Source organism: Bos javanicus, chromosome 23 (assembly GCF_032452875.1).
Source record: "Bos javanicus breed banteng chromosome 23, ARS-OSU_banteng_1.0, whole genome shotgun sequence".
In the NCBI taxonomy this organism is placed as follows: Eukaryota; Metazoa; Chordata; class Mammalia; order Artiodactyla; family Bovidae; genus Bos; species Bos javanicus.
This window is the reverse complement of record NC_083890.1, coordinates 33,789,428-33,812,933: the sequence shown is the minus strand read 5'-3', so window position 1 is coordinate 33,812,933 and position 23,506 is coordinate 33,789,428. Positions and strand designations below refer to the sequence as shown.

Here is a 23,506-nt window from a genome sequence, read left to right as displayed (position 1 = left end):
GAGATGCCTGCAGCACCAAATAGGAATACAATTCACTAAAAGGAGGTTGACTTGAAGCTGAAAAGGCCATTTGCATACAATTCGTTTCATTTCAGGGAAGGCAGTGGAGGCCGAGCAGCCCTCCACTCAGGTGGAGCCTGTTTCCATTTGTGAGATACTTCAGTTCAGTTCAGTTCAGTTCAGTCGCTCAGTCGTGTCCAACTTTTTGCGACCCCTGCAGCACGCCAGGCCTCCCTGTCCATCACCAACTCCCGAAGTTTACTCAAACTCCTGTCCATTGAGTCGGTGATGCCATCCAACCATCTCATAGGGCCTCTGTTGTCCCCTTCTCCTGCCTTCAGTCTTTCCCAGCATCAGGGTCTTTTCCAATGAGTCAGCTCTTCACATCAGGTGGCCAAAGTATCGGAGTTTCAGCTTCAGCATCAGTCCTTCCAATGAATATTTGGAACCAGTTTCCTTTAGGATGGACTGGTTGGATCTCCCTGCTGTCCAAGGGACTCTCAAAAGCCTTCTCCAATACCACAGTTCAAAAGCATCAATTCTTCAGCAATCAGCTTTCTAGTCCAACTCTCACATCCATACATGATTATTGGAAAAACCACAGCCTTGATGAGACAGACCTTTGTTGGCAAAGTAATATCTCTGCTTTTGAATATGCTATCTAGGTTGGTCATAACTTTCCTTCCAAGGAATAAGTGTCTTTTAATTTCATGGCTGCAATTACCATCTGCAGTGATTTGGAGCCCCAAAAATAAAGTGTGTCACTGTTTCCACTGTTTTCCCATCATTTGCCATGAAGTGATGGGACCAGATGCCATGATCTTAGTTTTCTAAATGTTGAGCTTTAGGCCAACTTTTTAACTCCCCTCTTTCACTTTCACCAAGAAGCTCTTTAGTTCTTCTTCACTTTCTGCCGTAAGTGTGGCGTCATCTGCATATCTGAGGTTATTGATATTTCTCCCAGAAATCTTGATTCCAGCTTGTGCTTTAACCAGTAGAGCATTTCTCATGATGTACTCTGCATATAAGTTAAATAAGCAAGGTGACAATATATAGCCTTGACGTACTCCTTTCCCGATTTGGAACCAGTCTGTTTTTCCATGTCCAGTTCTAACTGTTGCTTCTTGACCTGCATACAGATTTCTCAGGAGGCAGGTCAGGTGGTCTGGTATTCCCATCTCTTGAAGAATTTTCCACAATTTGTTGTGACCCACACAGTCAAAGGCTTTGGCATAGTCAATAAAGCAGAAGTAGATGTTTTTCTGGAACTCTCTTGCTTTTTGGATGATCCAATGGATGTTGGCAATTTGATCTCTGGTTCTTCTGCCTTTTCTAAATCCGGCTTGAACATCTGAAAGTTTGCAGTTCACATACTGTTGAAGCCTGGCTTGGAGAATTTTGAGCATTACTTTACTAGCATGTGAGATGAGTGCAATTGTGCGGTAGTTTGAGCTTTCTTTGGCATTGCCTTTCTTTGGGATTGGAATGAAATAGAAGCCCCTTATCTCCCAGCTTCTGTTCCTTGAGGTGTCCAGACAGAACGCCAGACAGTGTAGGCCCCCCACTTATGCCCCCAGCAGGCTGTATCTGTGTGGGGAAGTGGCTTTTCCTACTACTGTATGGGGCTTTGTTCCTTCCATGGCAAAAAAAGAAGTCAAGACCCGCTTCCCTTCTGGCTCTCAACATTTTACAATTATTGTTTTAATACTGTGGTTGATGTGAGCGTGCTCAGTCGTGTCTGACTCTGTGACCGCGTGGACTCTGCCTGTCAGGTTCCTGTGTCCTTGGAATTCTCCAAGAACACCCGAGTGGGTGCCATTTCCTCCTCCAGGGGATCTTCCCTACCCAGGGACTGAACCCTCATCTCTTCCGTCTCCTGCACTGGCAGGCAGATTCGTTGCCACTGAGCCACCTGGGAAGCCCTTATTTTAATGTATCGGTCCTGAATATTCATTGGAAGGACTGATGCTGAAACTGAAACTCCAGTATTTTGGCCACCCCTTGCAAAGAACTGACTCCTTGAAAAAGACCCTGATGCTGGGAAAGATTAAAGGCAGGAGGACATGGGGAAGACAGAGGATGAGATGGTTGGATGGCATCACCAACTCAATGGGCATGAGCTGGAGCAAGCTCCAGGAGTTGGTGATGGACAGGGAGACCTGGCAGGCTGCAGTCCATGGGGTCGCAAAGAGTCAGACACGACTGAGCGACTGAGCTGACCGGCCAAAAAGTTCATTTAGGTTTTTCCGTAACCTCTTAAGGAATGAATAAACACATTTCACTGATTTAATAAATCCATTTCACTGAAGTAGATTTAGGGGTCTGGTCAGAAGCAACAGCCTTCTTCATCTTTCTCTGTGTGTTTTATGGCATGTGAACAAGTAACAGAAACAAGCTCTCCATTGACCTTATCATTCATAAGAGAAGTTGTAAGTGACCTCTCATTCTCTAAAAGGGACAAAACTATGTCAGTGGGCATAGTTGCACTTCAAACCTCCTATTTCTGGTGATAGCTTCTAGGCGGCAGATTCTTTAAAATGCCATTGTGTTCTGTGTGTGTAGATCATGCATCACAAACTCAAATGACCCCAGGGGTTGGGCAAATAACATAAATGTGTAATTCAGGACAGGTGTGAGGTAATAGGGAGTGCTGAGACCTGTGATAAACAGAAGAGTACCCAGGGCTTCCCTGGTGGCTCAGGGGTAAAGAATCTGCCGGCCAATGTAGGAGATATGGGTTCAATTCTTGGGCCGGGAAGATCTTACATGCCACAGAGTAACTAAGCCCGTGCACCATAAACATTGAGCCTGTGCTCTAGAGCCTGGGAACCACAATGACTGAGCCCACGAATCACAACTACTGGAGCCCACATGCCCTAGAGCCCGTGATCCACAAGAGAAATCACCACAATGAGAAGCCCGTGTATCACAGCTAGAGAGTAGGCACCGACTTGACACAACTAGAGAAAAAGCTGTGCAGAAACAAAGATCCAGCACAGCCAAAAATAGATAAATAAAGAATTTTTAAAGAGAGAGAGAGAGACAGAGCATACAAGGCCCACTAAGGAGATTCTATATTGTAAGCCTTGTGCCAGCCAAAAAGATTCTCATAGGAGCTTGGTCACAGGCTGCCAGTCTGTCATCCAAGGTGCAGAGAGTATGTAGACAGTTTATTTTCACAGTGATGAATTAGTGTGAAAGTGATTTCTGGTTAAACACAGCAGACTGAACAAATGTGTGGGGTTTTTTTCTTAGCTGTCTTCTGATTCCCATCTAAAATTTAGGTAAGGGAAATTTTTAAAGGGACGAACCTCTAGGGACACAGTTTCCCAGCCCCCAAACCTGGGAAACTGTCTAAGCCAGTGGATATGGGGCCAATAACAGCAGAACTGAGGAAGCTAAAATTTGAGTCTGTAGGAAGGGAGGGAGAGCCAAGAAGCAAGCTTTGCATGTTGGAAAAAACTATAGAAGGGATTGGAGGCACCATCCATCTCCGAAAGAAGGGGCATAAAGCGTAACTAGAAACAGGTGGATTGGCTTAGTGTCTTTGAAAGAAGGAGGTAGGCTTCCAAGATACCCTTTCTGCCCTTGGAGAAATAAAGGAGGCTTATTCTTTAAAGATGTTGAACCTTAGAGAGGCTGGACCCAAGCATAGTGAGAACAAAGACACCAAACTGAAACCCAGAAGAATAAACGTCTCTACTTAAACAGTCTTTTACTTAAGGTATCCATGCCTCCTTCCCACAGTCAGATCCCAAAATGCTCACAGCCAAGCTTAAACCATCATGACAAGAGATTGAAAAATTCTACATAACAGAAACAGACCAACCCAAAGGAATAACACAGATATTGAAAGCTGGAGGTATGCCAATGAAATATAGCAAAATCAACCACTAGAGTGAAACTTCATTAGCTTAATGAGCTCTGCCAATGCACACAGAGTTCCCTAAGCTAAACAGAGTTTAGTTGCTTCACTCTAAACTCTAACCAAACATACACCTTAAATTTATACAATGATACATGTCAAATATATTGCAATTTTTAAAAAGTCTAACCAGACAGCCAAGGAGAACCTCTAACACGGAAACAGAGATCATGAAGGCAGAAAGAAATGAGGGAAAAAAAGAAACAAACATAGTTCAGGAAAAGAAAGTTTAAAATAATAGATTAATCCTTGGAGAGAGAAGGGAAGATATCACATACATAAAACAAGAACAGGATGCTATAAAAAGGAACAGTCACAGAATATGAAAGAGTTCTTAAAAATTAAAACTGCAATGGCTTGAAAAAAATCAATAGATGGAAAATAAATTCTGAAGCTTGTTGATTTTTTTTAAGTTGAGAAAAATGGCAAAAAAAAAAAAAAATCCATAAAGATATAGGAGGTCCTATACCCAAATACTTGGAGCTTCAGATGAAAGGTAGAGAAATGGAGAGAACATTACCTAAGAAATATTTTTTTCCAGAACTGAAAAATAAACGTCTTCAAAATAAAACAAGCCCAGTAAGTACCCAGTCCAATAAATAAAAAGACCTGCACCAAAGCACGTAACTGAAACTTTTCAGAACACCTAGAACAAAGAAAAGAGTTTAAAAGCTTCCAGAGACAGAAAAAGGATTATTTACAGAGGCCCAAGAAACAGAATGCCATCAGACTTCCCAACCATTCTAGACGGGAAGGACAGTTGAGCAACGCTCTCAGGATTCTGAGAGAAGCTATGACTAAGCTAGAATTTTATATCTAGTCCTGCTTATAATCAATTTTGAGTAAAGGAAAAAAAAAGACATTTTCAGACATGCAGAGTCTCAAGAAATGACAGTGCCTCCTGTGAAGCTTTTCCCAGGCAGCTGTTAGAGGTGAGCTCCACAAAACCAGCAAAGGTATGACCATGAAAGAGGGAGATGCAGAACCTAATAGGGAATCCACCCACTGGAGAAGCAAAAGAACTTCCCAAAATGATGGGGAAGAAAAATACCAGGAGAATTCAAAAAACTAGATCCAAAAACCAACTAACCAGCCTGATGACTGAGGCAGATGACTGAAGGGCTTGAGGAAAAGACGAACTTGAGATTTATTTATTATTGTCACTGTGTACCTGTCCTGGAGAAGGCAATGGCACCCCACTCTTGCCTGGAAAATCCCATGGACGGAGGAGCCTGGTGGGCTGCAGTCCATGGGGTCACTACGAGTTGGACACGACTGAGCGACTTCACTTTGACTTTTCACTTTCGTGCATTGGAGAAGGAAATGGAAACCTGCTCCAGTGTTCTCTCCTGGAGAATCCCAGGGACGGAGGAGCCTGGTGGGCTGCCATCTATGGGGTCGAACAGAGTCGGACACTACTGAAGCGACTTAGCAGCAGCAACCCTTCCTGGTAGTTTGCAGATGGCTTGGAAATAGCTACACAGATGACAAAACTAATCAAATGAAAACTTAGAAAACTAAGAACAAAATTTTTTTTAAAAACATAGGCAATTACTAAAATAGGGAGGAGGAAAACAATATCACACAAGAAAGAAAAAGTGACTATCCTATATGGCTCAGCTAAAATAATACTTCCAGAGTAAAAATAAGGTGCAGATAGAACACTGATTTGGAAAAAAAAAATTATTATAAAACTAGAATGTAAAGAAAGAAGGAGAAAGGTGTGTGTGTGAATATGGCCTGATTTGGTGGGGGGAGGGGGGAGGCAGGGGTTGGTAAGAGATCTAAATAATCATCTTCCATCATCATTACAGGTAAAATTAATAAATAATATCTAAATTGAAAAGTAAAAGAAGATATTTAAGATGTCACCAATTAGAAGGATCTCCATTATGTTATATGTCTTAGAATTTTTAAAATGCCAATTAAACTATGACATGTCATCACTTGTAAGGCTCAAAGATCTCAGAGGTATTAAAATAGAGTGAAGAGAACACGTGGTTTAGAAACATAGCCATGTATTTGATGAGAAATAGCTAATAGCTCAAATCAGATCTGTAGAGCAGGAATCCAGGTGGGAACGGCTGGGGCAAGTGGTTGCTATTTTTGTCATAAATTTTGTTAGATTGGTTGATTTTTTAGAAGAGTATATGTGCAACTTTGTTATTAAGGATTTATTAAGTTTTAAATCAGTCAATAAGAAAACAGTATATATCAAAACTCCAATTAAAAAAAGAAAGCTTTCACTGCTCCTGGGTTCATGATGCTGGCTTAAATGTCATTTAAAGAAACTATTTACCATAAAAAAAAATCTTGGAATTCTCATTTTATTACTGGTTTTAGTGGTTTTAGTTGCTAAGTTATATCCAACTCTTGCAACCCCATGGACTGTAGCCTGCCAAGCTCCTCTGTCCATGGGATTCTCTAGGCACAAAAACTGGAGTGGGCTGCCATTTTCTTACTCAAAATCTACTACAAATGGATGGAAAATGCTATAAAACAATCCAAGACCACTCTGAAGTTACTATCTACGTTTTCTGCTCTCTTTTCTCAAAAGGCACAAAACCCAAACTATAATTGCTTCTCGTCCTATTTTATAGGTATTTATGTGCCTGTGTCTTTTGAGATGGTGGCTTCTCCTGCCTGATTGTTACCTACTAGAGACAGTGTACTTATCTATAATGGAACAGTCTCATTTCTCGCCTCCTTCGCTTGGAAAAGCATCCGTTTATAAATGGAGCATACTGACACATGCGTCATCAGTGCTAGGGCACACAATCACAGGTACTGGTCAATCAGGCACTTCCTTCACTGCTTATGGGGAACCAGGCTGATCTGCAATGTGCATGCAAAAAATTAGTTTTTAAAAGAGTATTTTATTCTTATGAGACCTAAACTCCTCCTTGAGAAAAGAAGCTGGTTTTGGCCTCCCCAAATCCATGAAAGAATGTGATATTCCTCAGTTTCCCACCGGTTTGGCAGTATTAGATGCAGGATTGTTAACTTGTCTCTAAAAAAAATTAGGCATCTAGACCTTGGGACAGAGCTCAAACATGGATTTAGCTGAAATTAGTACACAACGCCCCATTACACACACTTAAACACACAAACACAAAGCCAGATGGGATGCAGAGGCTGTGAGAGATCTAAAATTTTACCATACTTAACAAGCTGACACATTAGCCTGCCATCTTTCCATGGATGCTGGCAGAAGACAAGAGACGACTGGCTCAGAGACAAAGGACTTTACTGCTCACAGCAACGGAAGTAGCCAGAGGACTGGCATTTGTACCTAATGCCCAAGGCTCCGTTTCCACAGAGCATTGTGAAGGGGGCGAGACACATGGTGGCTTGCATTACAGCAGAGGAACCCCAAGCTTAGGGAATCCAAATCATTTTTTCCAAATATTTTTATTTTCATGAAACAAACATAAAAATTTACCATTTTAACTAGTCTTCAGCATACACTTCAATGGTTCCTGCTGCTGCCAAGTCGCTTCAGTCATGCCTGACTCTCTGCGACCCCATAGATGGCAGCCCACTAGGCTCCTCTGTCCCTGGGATTCTCCAGGCAAGAACACTGGAGTGGGTTGCCATTTCCTTCTCCAATGCAGGGAAGCGAAAAGTGAAAGTGAAGTTGCTCAGTCGTGTCCGACTCTCAGCGACCACATGGACTGCAGCCTACCAGGCTCCTCCATCCATGGGATTTTCCAGGCAAGAGTACTGGAGTGGGGTGCCATTGCCTTCTCCCAATTCAATGGCACCACATCTTTTATAATGGATAGTAAACCTGCCTGACCTTTGCACTATAGGGAGGTATTATCTTTATTAAACTGAACCATAAACAAACCTAGCCTTTGCTCCAAACCAGAATTTTTTAATCTCAGCACTGTTGACATTTTGGACTGGATACTTCTTTGTTGTGAGGACAGTCAAGTTGTGAGGAATTACAAGATACTGAGCAGATTCCTTGCACACTACCCACTAGAGGTCAGTAGCACTTGATCATTTATAATGAGCCAAAGTGTGCCCAGAAATCACCAAATGTCCCCTTGGAAGCAAATCACCTTCAGTTGAGAATGACTGTTCCAGAGGAAGTCACTATCTGTGTTTGGAGGCTGTTCACCAGGCAAATATCCTTGATAAAGCAGTCCCAAACAAAGGCAATCTGTGTCTCAACTCACAAAACATGCAAAAACACCAGAGATCGATGGTGAACTGCCTCTCAACAGAGGCCTTAATCCTCACTTCCGAAACTAGATCTGCTTTTCAGACATGTATAAAGTACTTGGTCAATTTGCACTTGATATTTACACACACACACACACATACACACACAAACACACATACACCCTTCTTCATGGCCCTTTGACTAAAGTTACAACACGAACCATTGAGATGATGAGAAACAAGTCCAAAGAAATTAAGCAGGTATGGCCCCCCCAAAAAATATGCTGCTGTGCTGTGCTTGCTGCTGCTGCTAAGTCGCTTCAGTCATGTCCGACTCTGTGCGACCCCATAGAAACGGCAGCCCACCAGGCTCCCCTATCCCTGAGATTCTCCAGGCTGTGCTTAGTCATGTCCAAATCTTTAAGACCTCATAGACTGTAGCCCACCAGGCTCCTCTGTCCATGGGGATTCTCCAGGGAAGAATATTGAAGTGGGTTGCCATGCCCTCCTCCAAGGGAACTTCACAACCCAGGGATCAAACCCAGGTCTCCCTCACTGCAGGGAGATTGTTTACCATCTGAGCCACCAGGGAAGCCCAAGAATACTGGAGTGGGTAGAAGATTCCCTTCTCCAGGGAATCTTCCCAACCCAGGAATTGAACCAGGGTCTCCTGCACTGCAGGTGGATTTTTTACCAGCTGAGTTACCAGGGAGGCCCCAAAAGGAAATAGCTGAGCCCAGGAGTATATGATGGACATTTCCTTTCTTATGCAAGAATTGTTTCCGTTCCTTGGGTTAATAACTAACTTTTTGCAGGGAGGAGGGCATTTAATACTCTTTCCCCAGATCACTTCTGTGCTTTGAAGTTAGACCTGGATACAAATCCCAATTCTTCTACTTAACAGTACAACTGATGAGCAAGTAATTCTACCTGTAGGAGCTTACTTTTCATATATAAGGTGGGGGTGATAAGACCTACCTTACAGGGTTGTCATCACAATTCTATGAGCTAAAGTGCCCAGTACAGTGCCTGGCACTCAGTAAGTACTGAATAAATTGTAGTTATTGCTTCACGAACATCACCATTAGGGCAGGTCCTCAGCATCCCTGGTGGCTCAGATGGTAAAGAATCTGCCTGCAATGCAGGAGACCGGAGTTTGATCCCTATGTAGGGAAGATCCCCTGGAGAAGAAAATAGCAACCCACTCCAGTATTCTTGCCTGAAAAATGCCATGGACAGAGGAGCCTGGCAGGCTACAGTACATGGGGTTGCAAAGAGTCAGACACGATGGAATGACTAATACTTCCACTTTTTTCTTTTCTGTTCTTACTATGGTCAGCTTTACACTAATGTCTCCACACTCTCACTTGGTTTTCCACAGTATTTATGACATAGCTGCTTAGAGCAAAGATCTATGGAGCAAAGATTACCAGGCCACAGAGAGAAAGATTCTAAGACCTGACTTCATAAGCATCTCGTGCCAACCCCCTGAGCTAGACAACCCCAGCTCCATTACCAATAGGTTCAAAGAAATACCTAAATAGGTCAAAACCTACTCTGACCTTTTGTTACCTGGTTTTCTATTCTTCAAACTGACATCAATGTGTTGAAATTGCCCAGCCTTCAGCAATCTGTTTAATCAGTCTCTCTCGCATCCTTGTATTTTTAATAGGCTAGCATTCTGGTGTCAAATCAAGCTCTGCGGACTCTTTCCAAGGCTGTTCAAGTATTATCGAGATCAATTTCCCCTACAGCCCCTCCTCTTCCCGGTGATCATCCAACAAGCAAAGAAATACCTATCACAGATTACAAAACTTAAGTGATTAACAGAGAGATCTCCCTTCCATAATAATGCTATGACCTTCCCTTGATATTTGGCATTTTTGACTCTGGAATATAAATTAGTCTTGGTTCCCACTGCTATTAGGTGTTGTACATACGTGATCTTCTTTGTCTTAAAATATAATATTTAATTATAGCTTCACCGAAGACTTAAAATCCCAGTTTCCCTCAGGGAAAAAATACCTACAACTGGAGTTTATGAAAAATTGTTAGTTGTAGCTAATCCTGGGTAATAAGTTGGATTTTGGAAATCTGTGTGATTTTTAACACACTAAGCTTTTCCCCAGGAAGGCGACGCTTACAGAAAATGCCTGTGGAATAATCAGGCAGTAACTTCACTGCTGCACTGGTAAGACAAACACAACTGAGAACATCATCTATGGAATTTGTTGGATTGTGGAATTTGCTCTTTGAAAAGGAAACATCACATAATAGCCAGAGAACAAGTGGCAATTTCTGGTGATTTTGTATTCCCTTGAGCCTGGGATTATGAATTCCCCCTCCTCGCTTAAATTCCAATCCTCCACTTAGAATTGTAAGGAACCTGACTGAATTGTATTAAAAAGCCTAAATGACTTTTATTTCTTGTGTCATTTAGCCAGAATGAATACTAGTCTCTTCTCTAAGAACATGCGTGTACACACACACACACACACTTCTACAGCACAGTGTTCCACTGGCCAAAAAAGAAAATCAATACACACTTAGCAAATATTTGAGCTGCATTTATGTAAGCAATTCCTTCATGAAAAACAAATTCCAACCATAGCCATTTCAAGGACCCTAAAGGACAGAAGACAACAACACTTTCAAACTGCTGTTCTAAATGGAGGACTTTTTTTTCTAGATAAAACCCCCAAGCCAATGCTCTTTTGTATCAAACCTTCTCCCTCTGTTTCTCATACCTGACTCCAACCCACCTCATTCTTCAGTGCTGTTTATTAAAGATATACAACTTTCTGTAATAAAGACTGCCCTAATGGCTCCTCTTTGTAGGAATACTAGGAAAAACTGAAGGTGTTTTATTTTTAAGGTCATTCGGTCACAAAGCTAGCACCTGAGAAGGTTTAACTTATATCTGCATGAGAACAGCAACCCACAAAACTTGAAAGAAAATGGTAGTCATTGGTTCACACGTCTTTTTAAAGGCATGGTGGCTACCTGGTCCACTGGAATCTCAACTTGAGTGTCTTCATCTTCTTGGACTTCAGCTGCCCCCCGCGTTTCTGATCTCTCCTCTCCAGCTTTGAAAACGCCTTCATCTATAATTTGAGACAAATACACAGTGAAAATCAAAATCCAATTGTGACATCATGTGGCTGAATGTTGAAATTACAATCAAATTCCTATTGATTCTTTTTTATAGGTATTCTGGTTCCCCTTGTATTGGCAAGATTTTTGTAGCCTCCAATTCTTCTAGATTTTCACTGGAAAAAGGTTCAGTGACCAACACAAGGCTGACCCAGAGGAGCAGGGCTATGTCCCAGCCTCCCCCTCACCTTCTGGTACTGATTAAAACAACACAATCCTGCACAGATATTTAGAAGGGCAAGATTTCCCACCTATTATCTCTTTTCTCTCCTCCTAGCCATGAAGCAATGATGATGCTTGGTGCTTGCAAATACTACTTTTAGCATTTTGCCTTTCCCAAAAGAATGCTATACATTGAAAATTATATATTAGAACAATTCTCTCCATTCTGAGTAACATCAAAAATATTTTTACTGCAACAGAATCAGAGCTAACTCCGTATCTCACACAAATCAATCTTTTATTTTGCAGGTTTCCACAGGACTTTCACAATATGTGTCTTAAAATTCTTAACTGTAAAACATAACCCAGATCTTTAAGATGTTAGGTTAAGCTCCTTCAATTTGTTCTCCTATAGAAAGCAATAAGGACTGTTCTCCATATTTGCAGTCATTTCAACGTCTTCCCTCTGTCTTCTCTTCACAGGCCAAGTAATCAAAGAATCACAGGACCATTTGTCATTCTGTCTATCTGTTTGCCTCAGGACAGGTCTAATGCTTCAGTCATTCCCACGGATGTTTTCTCTGCCCAGTCATTTATAGTCTCCAGGGATGGAGATCCCACCTCCTTCTCTGATAATCTATCACAGCATATGATTACCCTTACAGTCTAGAAAATGTTTCATCTTTTGTCTTAAAAACCCCTTCTACTTCTCAAATGGAAACTTCTCTCTCAGAGCACAAATATTTAACACATTCCACATGAAAATATTTCATATTGTCCAAGTTGTGAACTCACTCTTCATAAAGCATAAAACACAACTTTACATTCGCTGAGGCTCAATTGTATGTGAAACACAATAGGAGCAAATGTGGCCATATAAGATATAACTGAGATTTAGATTTCTTTCAAGTTGCTTACAGACTAATGAGCAGATAGACATATATACACATCATCAATAAAGTGCTCTGATGTAAAAGGAATAAGGTCTATAATAGAGCCCTGTGGAAGCTTAGGAGGTACGGCCAAGTGAAAAAGGAAGAAAGGAAGGGAGAGAGGAAATATAACCAAACTCAAGTGCTTTTCATTTCTCCTAGAGAAACCATTTTCCTTTTTAATTACTTCTCTGCTATCCTTTTTAAAAACCAGGAATAACAGAGCTGCCCTCAAAGCTGATTAGACATGTTAGATTAATTCATTTTTTACTGAAGGATAGTTAATTTACAATGGTGTGTTAGTTTCAAGTATACAACAAAGTGATCCAGTTACACACACACACACACACTTTCTTTTCCATATTTTTCCATTGAAGGTTATTATAACATATTGAATATAGTTCCCTGTGCTATACATTAGGTCCCTGCTGTTTATCTATTTTATATATCCGTTCATTTCAGTCACTCAGTCGTGTCTGACTCTTTACGACCCCATGAACTGCAGCACGCCAGGTTTCCCAGTCCATCACCAACTCCCAGAGCTTGCTCAAACTCATGTCCATCAAATCAGTGATGCCATCCAACCATCTCATCCTCTGTCGTCCCCTTCTCCTCCTGCCTTCAATCTTTCCCAGCATTAGGGTCTTTTCTAAACAATCAGTTCTTCTCATCAGATGGCCAAAGTATAGGAGCTCCAGTTTCAGCATCAGTCCTTCCAATAATATTCAGGACGATTTCCTTTAGGAAATTCCTATAGATCCTTGCAGTGATCTATACTATTTTATATATAATAGTATATATATGCTAATCTCAAACTCCTAATTTATCTCCCCCTGCTATCTTCTTTGGTAAGCATAAGTTTGCTGTTGTGTGTGTGTGTGTGTGTGTGTGTGTGTGTCTCTTTCTGTTTTGTAAATAAATTCATTTGGATCATATTTTAGATTCCACATATAAGTGATATCATGTGATATTTGTCTTTCCCTGTCGGACTTAATTGGTCTAATGGTTATGTCCTGACTCCATCGAATCTTATGACTGAAAATGTGGATCCAAAATGAAATTGCAGCTCAGCATATCAGAAGAAAGAATAAAGAAAAACAAAACAGAAAATGTGGTGATTTTCTCATGTACTGATGTTTAGCTTGGAGTAAATGCAGAAAGTTTTGGTCACAAGCTCAACAAAGAGATTCTTGAGCTAAGAAAAGTACAGGGAAGGACACTTCAAGGGGCAAGGAAAATAGCTTATAATTATTCTGTCCGAAAAGAAGAAAACTGAAAGGGAGTAATCCAAGTCTATAAAATCGGAGTCAACAAGAAGAGGGTAAGTGGATATTTGTCTCTCCATCAAATTCTGGAACACGAAACTCAACAAAATAATAAACATTACATTGATGGTAGAAGACATTAATTAAATGATAGAAAAATAAATTCTCCTTTACTCACATGTGGAGCTCATAATTCTGAGAACGCATAAAGGCATAATAAACTAATTTCAAATAGGGCTGCACATTTTATCAAACGTTATTTCCGAAATGGTTGAAAAAGGAAAATTCACTGTGTTTGACATTCCTTTCTGCCTTCTGAATTACTTTAAAAGGCAACAATCATAGTAATCCACACAACGTCCTTTAAAGACAGATGCTGGTCCTGGCAGACTATGACCTATGTCTGTGACTTTTGGGGATGACATATTTGCATCCGAGCGTTGCACTTGCTTTCAAAGAGACCACAAAGAGAAACCTACAGATACTAAAGAAATATATTTTTGGTGCTCACATTCATTGAAATGTTTAACTGTATCTGAGCAGCGCTCTGGATGGCTTGCAGATGTGTTTTAGGATAAACATTTCACAGGAAAAGAAGAATGAGATCAATAATAACAAATAACATGGAAAGGGCACTGGAATGGGAAAATGGCAACCATGAGGACAGAAACAGCAAGTAGCCAAGTCAACAAAGCTCAGCATTGTGTACAGTGACAAAAACAGAGAACACAAAGGGAAAAGTGTTTGGTTGAGGTGTGGCGTAGGATTTGTTCCTCACCGAAAGGAGATGTGCAAGCCACCTCCTTCAGTAGCACGGAGCAAGAAAGGAAGGCTGGAAATAAAGAAACAGTGATGGAAAAAAGAACAGCAAGAAAGTTACTTTATGATGAGAAAAAGGACTTGAATTTGTATTTAAAATGTTGTATGAAATTTAAAATAGAGGAATACGAATTTCTAGTGGAAATTTTTTAAATCGCATTTTTTGATTATAGATTATTTAATATGCATGCATGCATTTTAGAAAACTTGGGAGATGAAATAAACATCCCGTGACCCAGAGATTCTCTCCCCTACCTCTCACATGCTCACACACACACACTCATAAAACTGAGATCCTAATGTATATATAACTTCAAAAGATTTTTTTACTTTAAAACCATGTCATGAGTATTTTCTCATGTTAGTAAATGTTATTAGAACACATAATAAATTGATGGGTCCATACTGTAATTAATGGATGATGAACCCGGATTCTTGCATATTCTCATACTTAGAAAAGAAATAAAACCATTAACTAAGTAAGCTATCTGCTCCTCAAAAATAGCACTGACCTTCTACCAAGATGATGCTGGATTGAACATACCCTTTTGTCAAAATCACATATGTACTGGCCTCCCCCTTTACCACTTCAGAACAGTTCTCAAAGCTCTCAGAGACAACCTCCCAGGTTAAAATCCTCAAATTGGCTCAAATAAAATTCTCCATTTCTTTCTTAGATTGACTACTAATTTTTTTCATTGAAACCACTGGTTTTTTTTTAGATGAACATACCTATGATAAAGTTTAATTTCTATCAATAAATTAGGCACAAGAGAATATCTGAATTTCCAGCACCACTCTTCTTTTTTTAATATTTTATTTTTACTTATTGATTTGGCTGCACCAGGTCTTAATTGTGGCATGCAAGATCTTTCGTTGCAGCATGTGGGATCTAGTTCCCGGACCAGGGATTGAACCCAGCCCCCTGCACTGGGAACACAGTTGTCTTAGCCACTGGACCACTAGGCAAGTGCCCAGCATCACTACTCTCACACTTTGGGGCCACTATTAAGTAAGATCAGGGTTCCTTCGAACACAAGCACTGCAATACCTCTACAGTCCATCTGGTAATCAAGAGGGTTACTGAAGTGTTTAAAGAGTGAGATAAGCTGGACAAAGGGCTGATTCACGTCCTGGACAGGAAGAGGCGGGAGGGCGTGAGATTTCATCGTGCTTCTCACAACAGCATGCAATTTAAAACTTGTTTGTTTCTGGAGTTTTTCATTTAATATTTTCCAACCATGGTTGACTGTGGGTGACTGAAACTGCAGAAAGCAAAATCACAGATAAAGGGAAACTACTGTACTTCATTCAGGGCCAAACTGGATGTTCAAAAATATGACAAACATTCATGATGAGTGTTCAAAGGCATGTGAATGTTCAAGGGGAAAGTTCAAAGGCAGGCCTGAAAACTAGAAAATTAAAAATAACACCAAAGAATTGCCAACAAGGCCAAAATACAATGGTAAAGAATTAGAATGATACAGTATGTTCCCTTTCTGTCAGTGCCACAGTAAACGGGGCAGATGGGGAGGATAAGTTGGGAGATTGGGGCTGAAATATACACACTACTGTAGATATACACATATATATACATAACAGATAATTAATAAGAAGCTACTTATAGCACAGGGAACTATACTTAATACTCTTAATGCTCTATATGCAAAAAGAACCTAAAAGAAAAGTGAATATGTGTTTAACTGATTTACTTTGCTATATACCTGATACTAACATATAACACTGTAAATCAAATATACTCCAATAAAAATGAATTTGAAAAAAAGAAAATCACAAAAAAAGGCTACTAAACACACACCCCATGAAAGAAGGCAAACATAAAACATTAAAAACTTAAAACACCTGCTTGCAAGGATAGATAACACATGAAATTTTAAATTTTTGTGAAAATATTAAGTGTTTCATCAAGGGCAGTATTATGCAAGCACTTCAAAACCTACTTTCCCTTTATTGTGACTGCTCATTTAAACTTGTACGTAAAGTTAGATCATAATGGCAACCATTATGTGCAATGATTGTATAGGTATTGCTACCAATACCTCAGATGTCCTAACCACAACTCATTAAGGGTAGGTGCTACCTAGGGTCGGCTTTCCAGGTGGTTCAGTGGTAAAGAATCTGCTTGCCAATGCAGAAGATGCAGGTTCTGTCCCTGGGTTGATCCTGGTATCCTGGAGAAGGAAATGGCAAGCCACTCCAGTATTCTTGCCTGGAAAATTCCATGGACAGAGGAGCCTGGTGGGCTATAGTCCATGGGGTCGCAGAGACATGCCTGAGAGACTTGAGTATACAAGCTACCGAGAGTAAGGGGTTTAGCCTCTAATGGGACACACAATTACTTTTATTGTCCCTCAAATTTACATAAAAACAGAAATTTAGTCTTATTCCATCCCAACATCAACAAGTGCCCCCTTTTTGTCATATATTGCCTGCCTGTGAAATTTTGGTGCACCAATAATCATCTGACCCACTTTCAAGATTTCTTCTAACCCTTATTACAAGCTTTAACATAATTTTCAACTGCTCATGTGCCAAAGACTCTCTAATCTACACCAGCCTCTTCATGGCTCCCCAAGTTCATATATCCAATTACCTAACTTGACAACTCACCTTGGATGTCTAATGGGCATCTCAACCTTAACGTGGTCATAAGAGAACTCTGGGTCCCGAGCCTAAACTGTTCATCCTCTATATTCCTCATCCCATAACATAGCACCACCACTTAATCCCAAACCTGGGAATTCTCATTTCCATCTTGCTTTCACTCCCTATATCCATTCCATTCTAGCCCTGTCAATTCAATCCTTTTAAATACACCCCAAATATGTGAATATTATTTCCAGCTCCACTATCAACTTGGTTCAATCACCACTATTGGTTGGAGGGGCTTTTACAACAGCTTGCAAAGTAGCGTCCCTCTGCTTCTACTCTTGCTTTCCTCTAGATTGTTCTCCACACAATAGTCAAGTACTATTAACAGATGATCAGAATTACTAAGAAACTCTCTAACACTTTCCAATATACACAGAATCCAGGTTCCTTACCATGGTTTACAGAGATGTAATCTGATCCTGAACTCCCTTTTAGACCACATTTCATACCAGTTTCTCTTTGCCCATTAAATTCCAGGTACATTTTGTTTCTCTAACAGCAAACTTATTGCTACCTTATGTCTTTGTTGTTTTTACACCTTCTACCTGGAATGCTCTTTACTCCCTTTTGCCATGATTAGCTGTTCCTTCTCATTCAGATCTCAGGAAACCTGCCTTGTTCCAATTCAAGTCATTCACCACAATACTCGGTTTTAACTCTCTCGCTAGCGTTTATTACTAGCTGGTATTTTTCTTGCTTATTTGGTGTTCTAGTGTTTCTCAGTCTCCACCAAAGTGTTGGCTCCAAGAGAGCAGGTACCACACCCTACTGTTCACTGTTCTATACCTAGCATAGAAGAGAGCATGGCACACAGGAGTTCAAAAGGCGTTTGTTGAAAGAATGAAGAGCAAGCACCCAAAAATATTTGCTGCATGGAGACAGAATATAAAGACAGTACAATGTAAAAGCCACTGCTGCTGCTGCTGCTGGTTCTAAGTTGCTTCAGTCGTGTCCAACTCTGTGCAGCCCCATAGACGGCAGCCCACCAGGCTCCCCCGTCCCTGGCATTCTCCAGGCAAGAACACTGGAGTGGGTTGCCATGTCCTTCTCCAATGCATGAAAGTGAAAAGTGAAAGTGAAGTCATTCAGTCGTGTCCAACTCTTAGCGACCTCATGGACTGTAGCCTACCAGGCTCCTCCGTCCATGGGATTTTCCAGGCAAGAGTACTGGAGTGGGGTGCCATTGCCTTCTCCAAAAGCCACTAGCCCAGTCCATTAATTATTTGTGTTGTTACAGGGTTTTTGCCCCAGTCCGGCCACACTTGGCACTATAGCATTTAAATGAGGAGAGGGATAGAGGGAAGTGAACAGAAAGAAGACTAGCATAAAAGCTACACAAGGATCCATACAAATGAGGCTATGTGTGGTAGGCAAAATAATGTGCTACCCAAGATCTCTCCACCCTAATCTTCAGAAACTGAGTAAGCCACTTCGTGTAGCAGAGGTGAATAAAGATTGCAGATAGAATACCCATTGCTAATTAGCTGACCTTGAGATGGGGAGATTATCCTAGATTATTCTTGTGGACCCAATGTCATCACAAAGGTCCTTGGAAATGAAGGAGAGTGGAGGGGAGATCAGTGTCAGGTGAAGGACCATGGGGCCATTGCTGGCCTGGAAGATGAAAGGAGGCCATAAACCAGGGAATTGCAGCCAACCCCTCAAAACTAGCAAAGGGCAAGAATAGAAAGTTTCCTCTTAGAGACTCTAGAAGGACTAAGCCCTTGCCAACGCCGTGATTACAGCCCAGTGAGGACCATTTTGGAAACTCTGAGCTCCAGAATGGTAAGATGACAAGCTTGTATGCTGTTTCAAGCCACCACGTTTGTGGTAATGTGTTACAGCTGTAACAGGCAACTAATACACTGACTGCTCAAAACTAATGATCTGGAAAGAATAGTGGGGGGCAAGAGCTTTCACAAATCAGCTTTCTGACTCCTGCAGACACCTGCTGAGGGAGGGCAGACACCCCGTTCCTCCTGCCCTGAAGGCACTGGTTACAAAACCTCCTGCAAGTGTGCAGCCTTCTGTTTTCCTTCTCTGTTATTACCTCCATTTCTCACTCCCCTACAATGTACAAAAAAACACCCACCCCAAGATACCCACACATCTGCCAGAAAGGAGAAAAGGGATTCAATTTTTTTAAAGTCCTCCCCTACCCTAAAATCTTCATTATAAAAGCCATTTGCTAACAAACTAAAGAGCGAGGATAAATTTGATACACAATACTGCTTTCATTCAATTACTACACTGAGGATCAAATTCAATGCTTGGATGCACACTACACCGAAATTCAGCTCTAATCTTTTTCCTTTGAATCATGAATAGACATTTTAGTGTATATTACACAGCAAAGCAATAACAAACACTCTAGTAAAAATAAAAATGCTCCTCAATTATTTTTCACTTATCCCTTATGAATTTTATTGCCTAAGAAATGAAAGCAGAGCTGCTGAGGTAGGGCGGTCATGTCATCACCATGTAGTTTGTAACAAATACGAACCTGTTTCCCCTACAGAAATGGGATACAAATGCTTATGCATTTTTAGCCTTTCCACAACTACAGTGGCAGAAATGAAAGCATTTCCTTATTTCAGTGCATCGGTATCTAGTTTAGTAACATTACAGAATTTTAATATGTTAAAACTGTCAATGTTAAGTCAGAAAAGTGGCCAAATAATGAATGATACGTTCATGTAATTGGTGATAATCAGCATTTAAGCCCAATAATCTTGTTTAAGGCTCCTCTAGTGACTCAGTGGTAAAGAATCCACCTGCAATGCGGGTTCGATCTCTGGGTTGAAAAGACCCCCTGGAGTAGGAAATGGCAACCCACTCCAGTATTCTTGCCTGGGAAGTCTCATGGACAGAAGAGCCTTGTGGGCTATAGTCCATGGCGTCACAAAAGAGTCAGACACGACTTGGCAATTAAATAACAACAAAAATCTTGTTTAAAGGATACTTTCTCACCAGGTTTATTAAAAATTCTTTTAAAATCGTATTATAAACCATAACTGAATGTGTTCAGTATTTGAAACTGATTAGAACTTATCAGGACAGAAAAAAAGAAAAATAACAGAATAATGGCCAGTTTTAAATAGTTTCTGGAAATACAAGATATCTATTAAGTGGAAGCTCTATATGTAAATAAGAAAGTTTAGTGTGACCATAAACATTTTACCATGCTTTACTACTGAGACTTTCTCATAAAAATATTAAATTAACTATAAAGCATTAACTTTAAAAAGCAGCTCATTAAACCCAGTAAATTACTGAGAAAAAATGGGAGCAGCAAGGAGTTTATGGCTTTCAGTATATAAGATAATATTCTAAGAAGGGAAAAGTACACAGCTCTCTTTATAAGGAAAAATCATGCTGTCTTTATCTGTGTCATCAATCACTAGAGGCAGAATTCGAAGTAAAATTGGTAAGGTGACACCCAAATAATGTTCATTAGCTAATATGGTTAATGTGAACTATACTCATATGTGAAATATATTTAATTTCCAATCAAACCCTTCCCAGATCCGGATTGTGGTCATCACAACATCTTAATGAAATTCAAAGAAAGCACTTTTGGAAAGCGGACCCCGCCTGAAGTTTAGCAAGTAGTGATTTCAAGAAGAAGAGGGATTCCCATGTGATAACACTTCCTGATGAAGAGGGTACTGGCCAGCCTTCTCTGATCCTCATAACAATTTGTACAATATCTCCTTTATAGTGCTCCCCTGAATTAAAGTTTATTATCATCAGGCAGAATGAAAAACTAATCAAGTAACAGCTAATGTTCTGAGTACATCTAATTTAGTACAGCCATATAACCCGAATGTTTTTTAATCACTAATCTTCCCCATATGTTTCATTATGACCCATAAACTCAAATGGAAACTCTTTACAGGAACAAGACTATCACAAGTGAGTGATATGTTTCTTTGGAAATTTAGAATATTATATGAAAATAACCTTATCTATCCACTTAAATAGGCTGAGTTTTCTTAACTGCAGCTTGAATGGTATCTGACTTCTTTCTGTGTTCTGACTCCTACTCTAGATATTATCATCTGTTATGCAACTGATGTTTAAATTTGACTATTAAGTCTTTGCACAGACTTAATCTTAACCATTTCGATTATTTTACCTTGACTTTAAATGGGGATAACAAAATTTGCTAAGTGTAGGCAGAAAATAAAAGTAGTATTATTACTATTGATTTCCCCAGATCAAAGATAATTTTGTTCTTATCCCTTCATTTCTATTTTATTCTTTTTAGATGTTTTAGATTTTCATCAAAATCAGCAATATTCAAAGAACAAAGAATAAAACACACATATATATATAATAATTCATGACAAAATTATTTTATAATCTATATCAATTTTGATATACTTTATAAAGTTCATAACAGATACCTGGATCTGAGAATAATAAAATACTTCTGAGTTGGCTTACCTAAGCCAACAAGTATACATACCTTTCATTTTTTCATTTCTAATTTTGTAATCATATAAAAATTACACTGCAAATTAGTTTTAGTTTATCAGAATAATTGAATTGTTCCTCATTGGGTCCCAGTGACTTGAAGTTACTTAATAAGTGACTTAAAATTCACAATTCCTGTTCTTATTCTGGCTAATCCAACTACCTCCAAATGACCTTGTGTATTTTAGTCTGTAAAAGAGCTCCCCATACTCAAGTTACTTCTCTGCCATAGAAAATGTATCATGGCTGTTGTTCAGTTGTTAAGTTGTGTCCCACTCTTTGTGACCCCATGGACTGCAGCACACCAGGCTCCCCTGTCCTTCACTATCTCCTGGCATGAATTTGCTTAAATTCATGTCCATTAAGTCAGTGATGCTATCTAACCATCTCATCCTGTGCCGCCCCCTTATCCTTTTGCCTTCAGTATTTCCCAGCATCAAGGTCTTTTCCAATGAGTCAGCTCTTCGCATCAAGCGGCCGAAGTATAGGAGGTTCAGCATCAGTCCTTCCAATGAATATTCAGGGTTGATTTCCTTTAGGATTGATGGGTTTGACCTCCTTGCAGTCCGAGGAACTGTCAAGAGTCTTCTCCAACATCACCATTCAAAAGCATCAATTCTTCAGCATTCAGCCTTCTTTACCATCCAGCCCTCACATCCATACATGACAACTGGAAAAACCATAGCTTTGACTATACCTTAGGTTTGACTATCATGGTAATAAATGGCATACTTTCATATAACAGAAAAAGGCTTATTGTCTAGTAGGAAACTTAAATGGAAAAATCAGTAGAATAGAATGATAACATAACTAGTGCTACATAGACTGCTAAATATGCATAGAGGGGACTCCCCTGGTGGTCCAGTGGTTAAGACTCCAAGCTTCCAAGGCAAGGGGCATGGGTTTGACCCCTGGTCAGGGAATCAAGATCCCTCAAGCTGCGAGGAGTAGCCAAAAGGAGGAAAGCTACGGGCAAAGTGAAAATCAACTGCAAAGGAGTAATCAGTATTAAAGAGTGTCCTCCAGCTTTGGCATCACAATGATCTGGTCAACTAGGTGAAAGTACTTTTCAGTTTAGTTCAGTTCAGTTGCTCAGTCGTGTCCAACTCTTTGCAACTCCATGGACTGCAGCACACCAGGCCTCCCTGTCCATCACCAACTCCGAGTTCACCCAGACTCAAGTCCATTCAGTCAGTGATGCCACCCAACCATCTCATCCTCTGTCATCCCCTTCTCCTCCTGCTGTCTTTTCAAATGAGTCAGTTCTTCACCTCAGGTAGCCAAAGTATTGGAGTTTCAGCTTCAATATCAGTCCTAATGAACACTCAGGTCTGATTTCCTTTAGGATTGATTGATTTGATCTCCTTGCAGTCCAAGGGGCTCTCAAGAGACTTCTTCAACACCAGAGTTCAAAAGCATCAATTCTTTGGCACTCAGCTTTCTTCACAGTCCAACTCTCACATCCATACATGACTACTGGAAGAACCATAACCTTGACTAGATGGACCTTTGTTGGCAAAGTAATGTCTCTGCTTTTTAGCAGAACATAAAAATCAGATTATATTGGGGTGCAGAATAAAACAGTGTGCCTATCAGAGAACAAGGGCAATATGAACCACTCTTGGAAGATGATGGGCTATGAACTGGAGAAGAGAGACCATAGTCATAAATCCTAACTCAGAGGCCTGATGCCACAGAGTTAGTAAGGGCTGAACAGGGTTAAATCCCACTTCTTCTGACTCCTGCTTTCCAAAGAATTTGTCACAGATGTCAGCACCAGAAAGTTGTTGCTAAACCTATGTCCCTAATGCACAAGCATGTCTAATGAAATCCAAGCCTTCTTGCAGGAACCCAAACAATCCTCATTCACCCATGGCCAAGTTAAACCAAAACGGATCGTCTTCATGTTGATAATATAAATGCAGCTG

At 40.3% G+C, this 23,506-nt stretch overlaps 1 protein-coding gene across 4 annotated transcripts in view; it reads right to left on the bottom strand.

The window, feature by feature from the left end:
* Positions 1 to 23,506, bottom strand: part of DCDC2 (doublecortin domain containing 2) — a 153,903-nt gene that overhangs the window by 11,241 nt on the left and 119,156 nt on the right. For all 4 annotated transcript variants that reach the window (XM_061398714.1, XM_061398716.1, XM_061398717.1 and 1 more), the window contains one exon: positions 11,099 to 11,199. In XM_061398714.1, the coding sequence (XP_061254698.1) occupies positions 11,099 to 11,199 (101 nt within the window). The remainder of the gene's footprint in view (positions 1 to 11,098; positions 11,200 to 23,506) is intronic.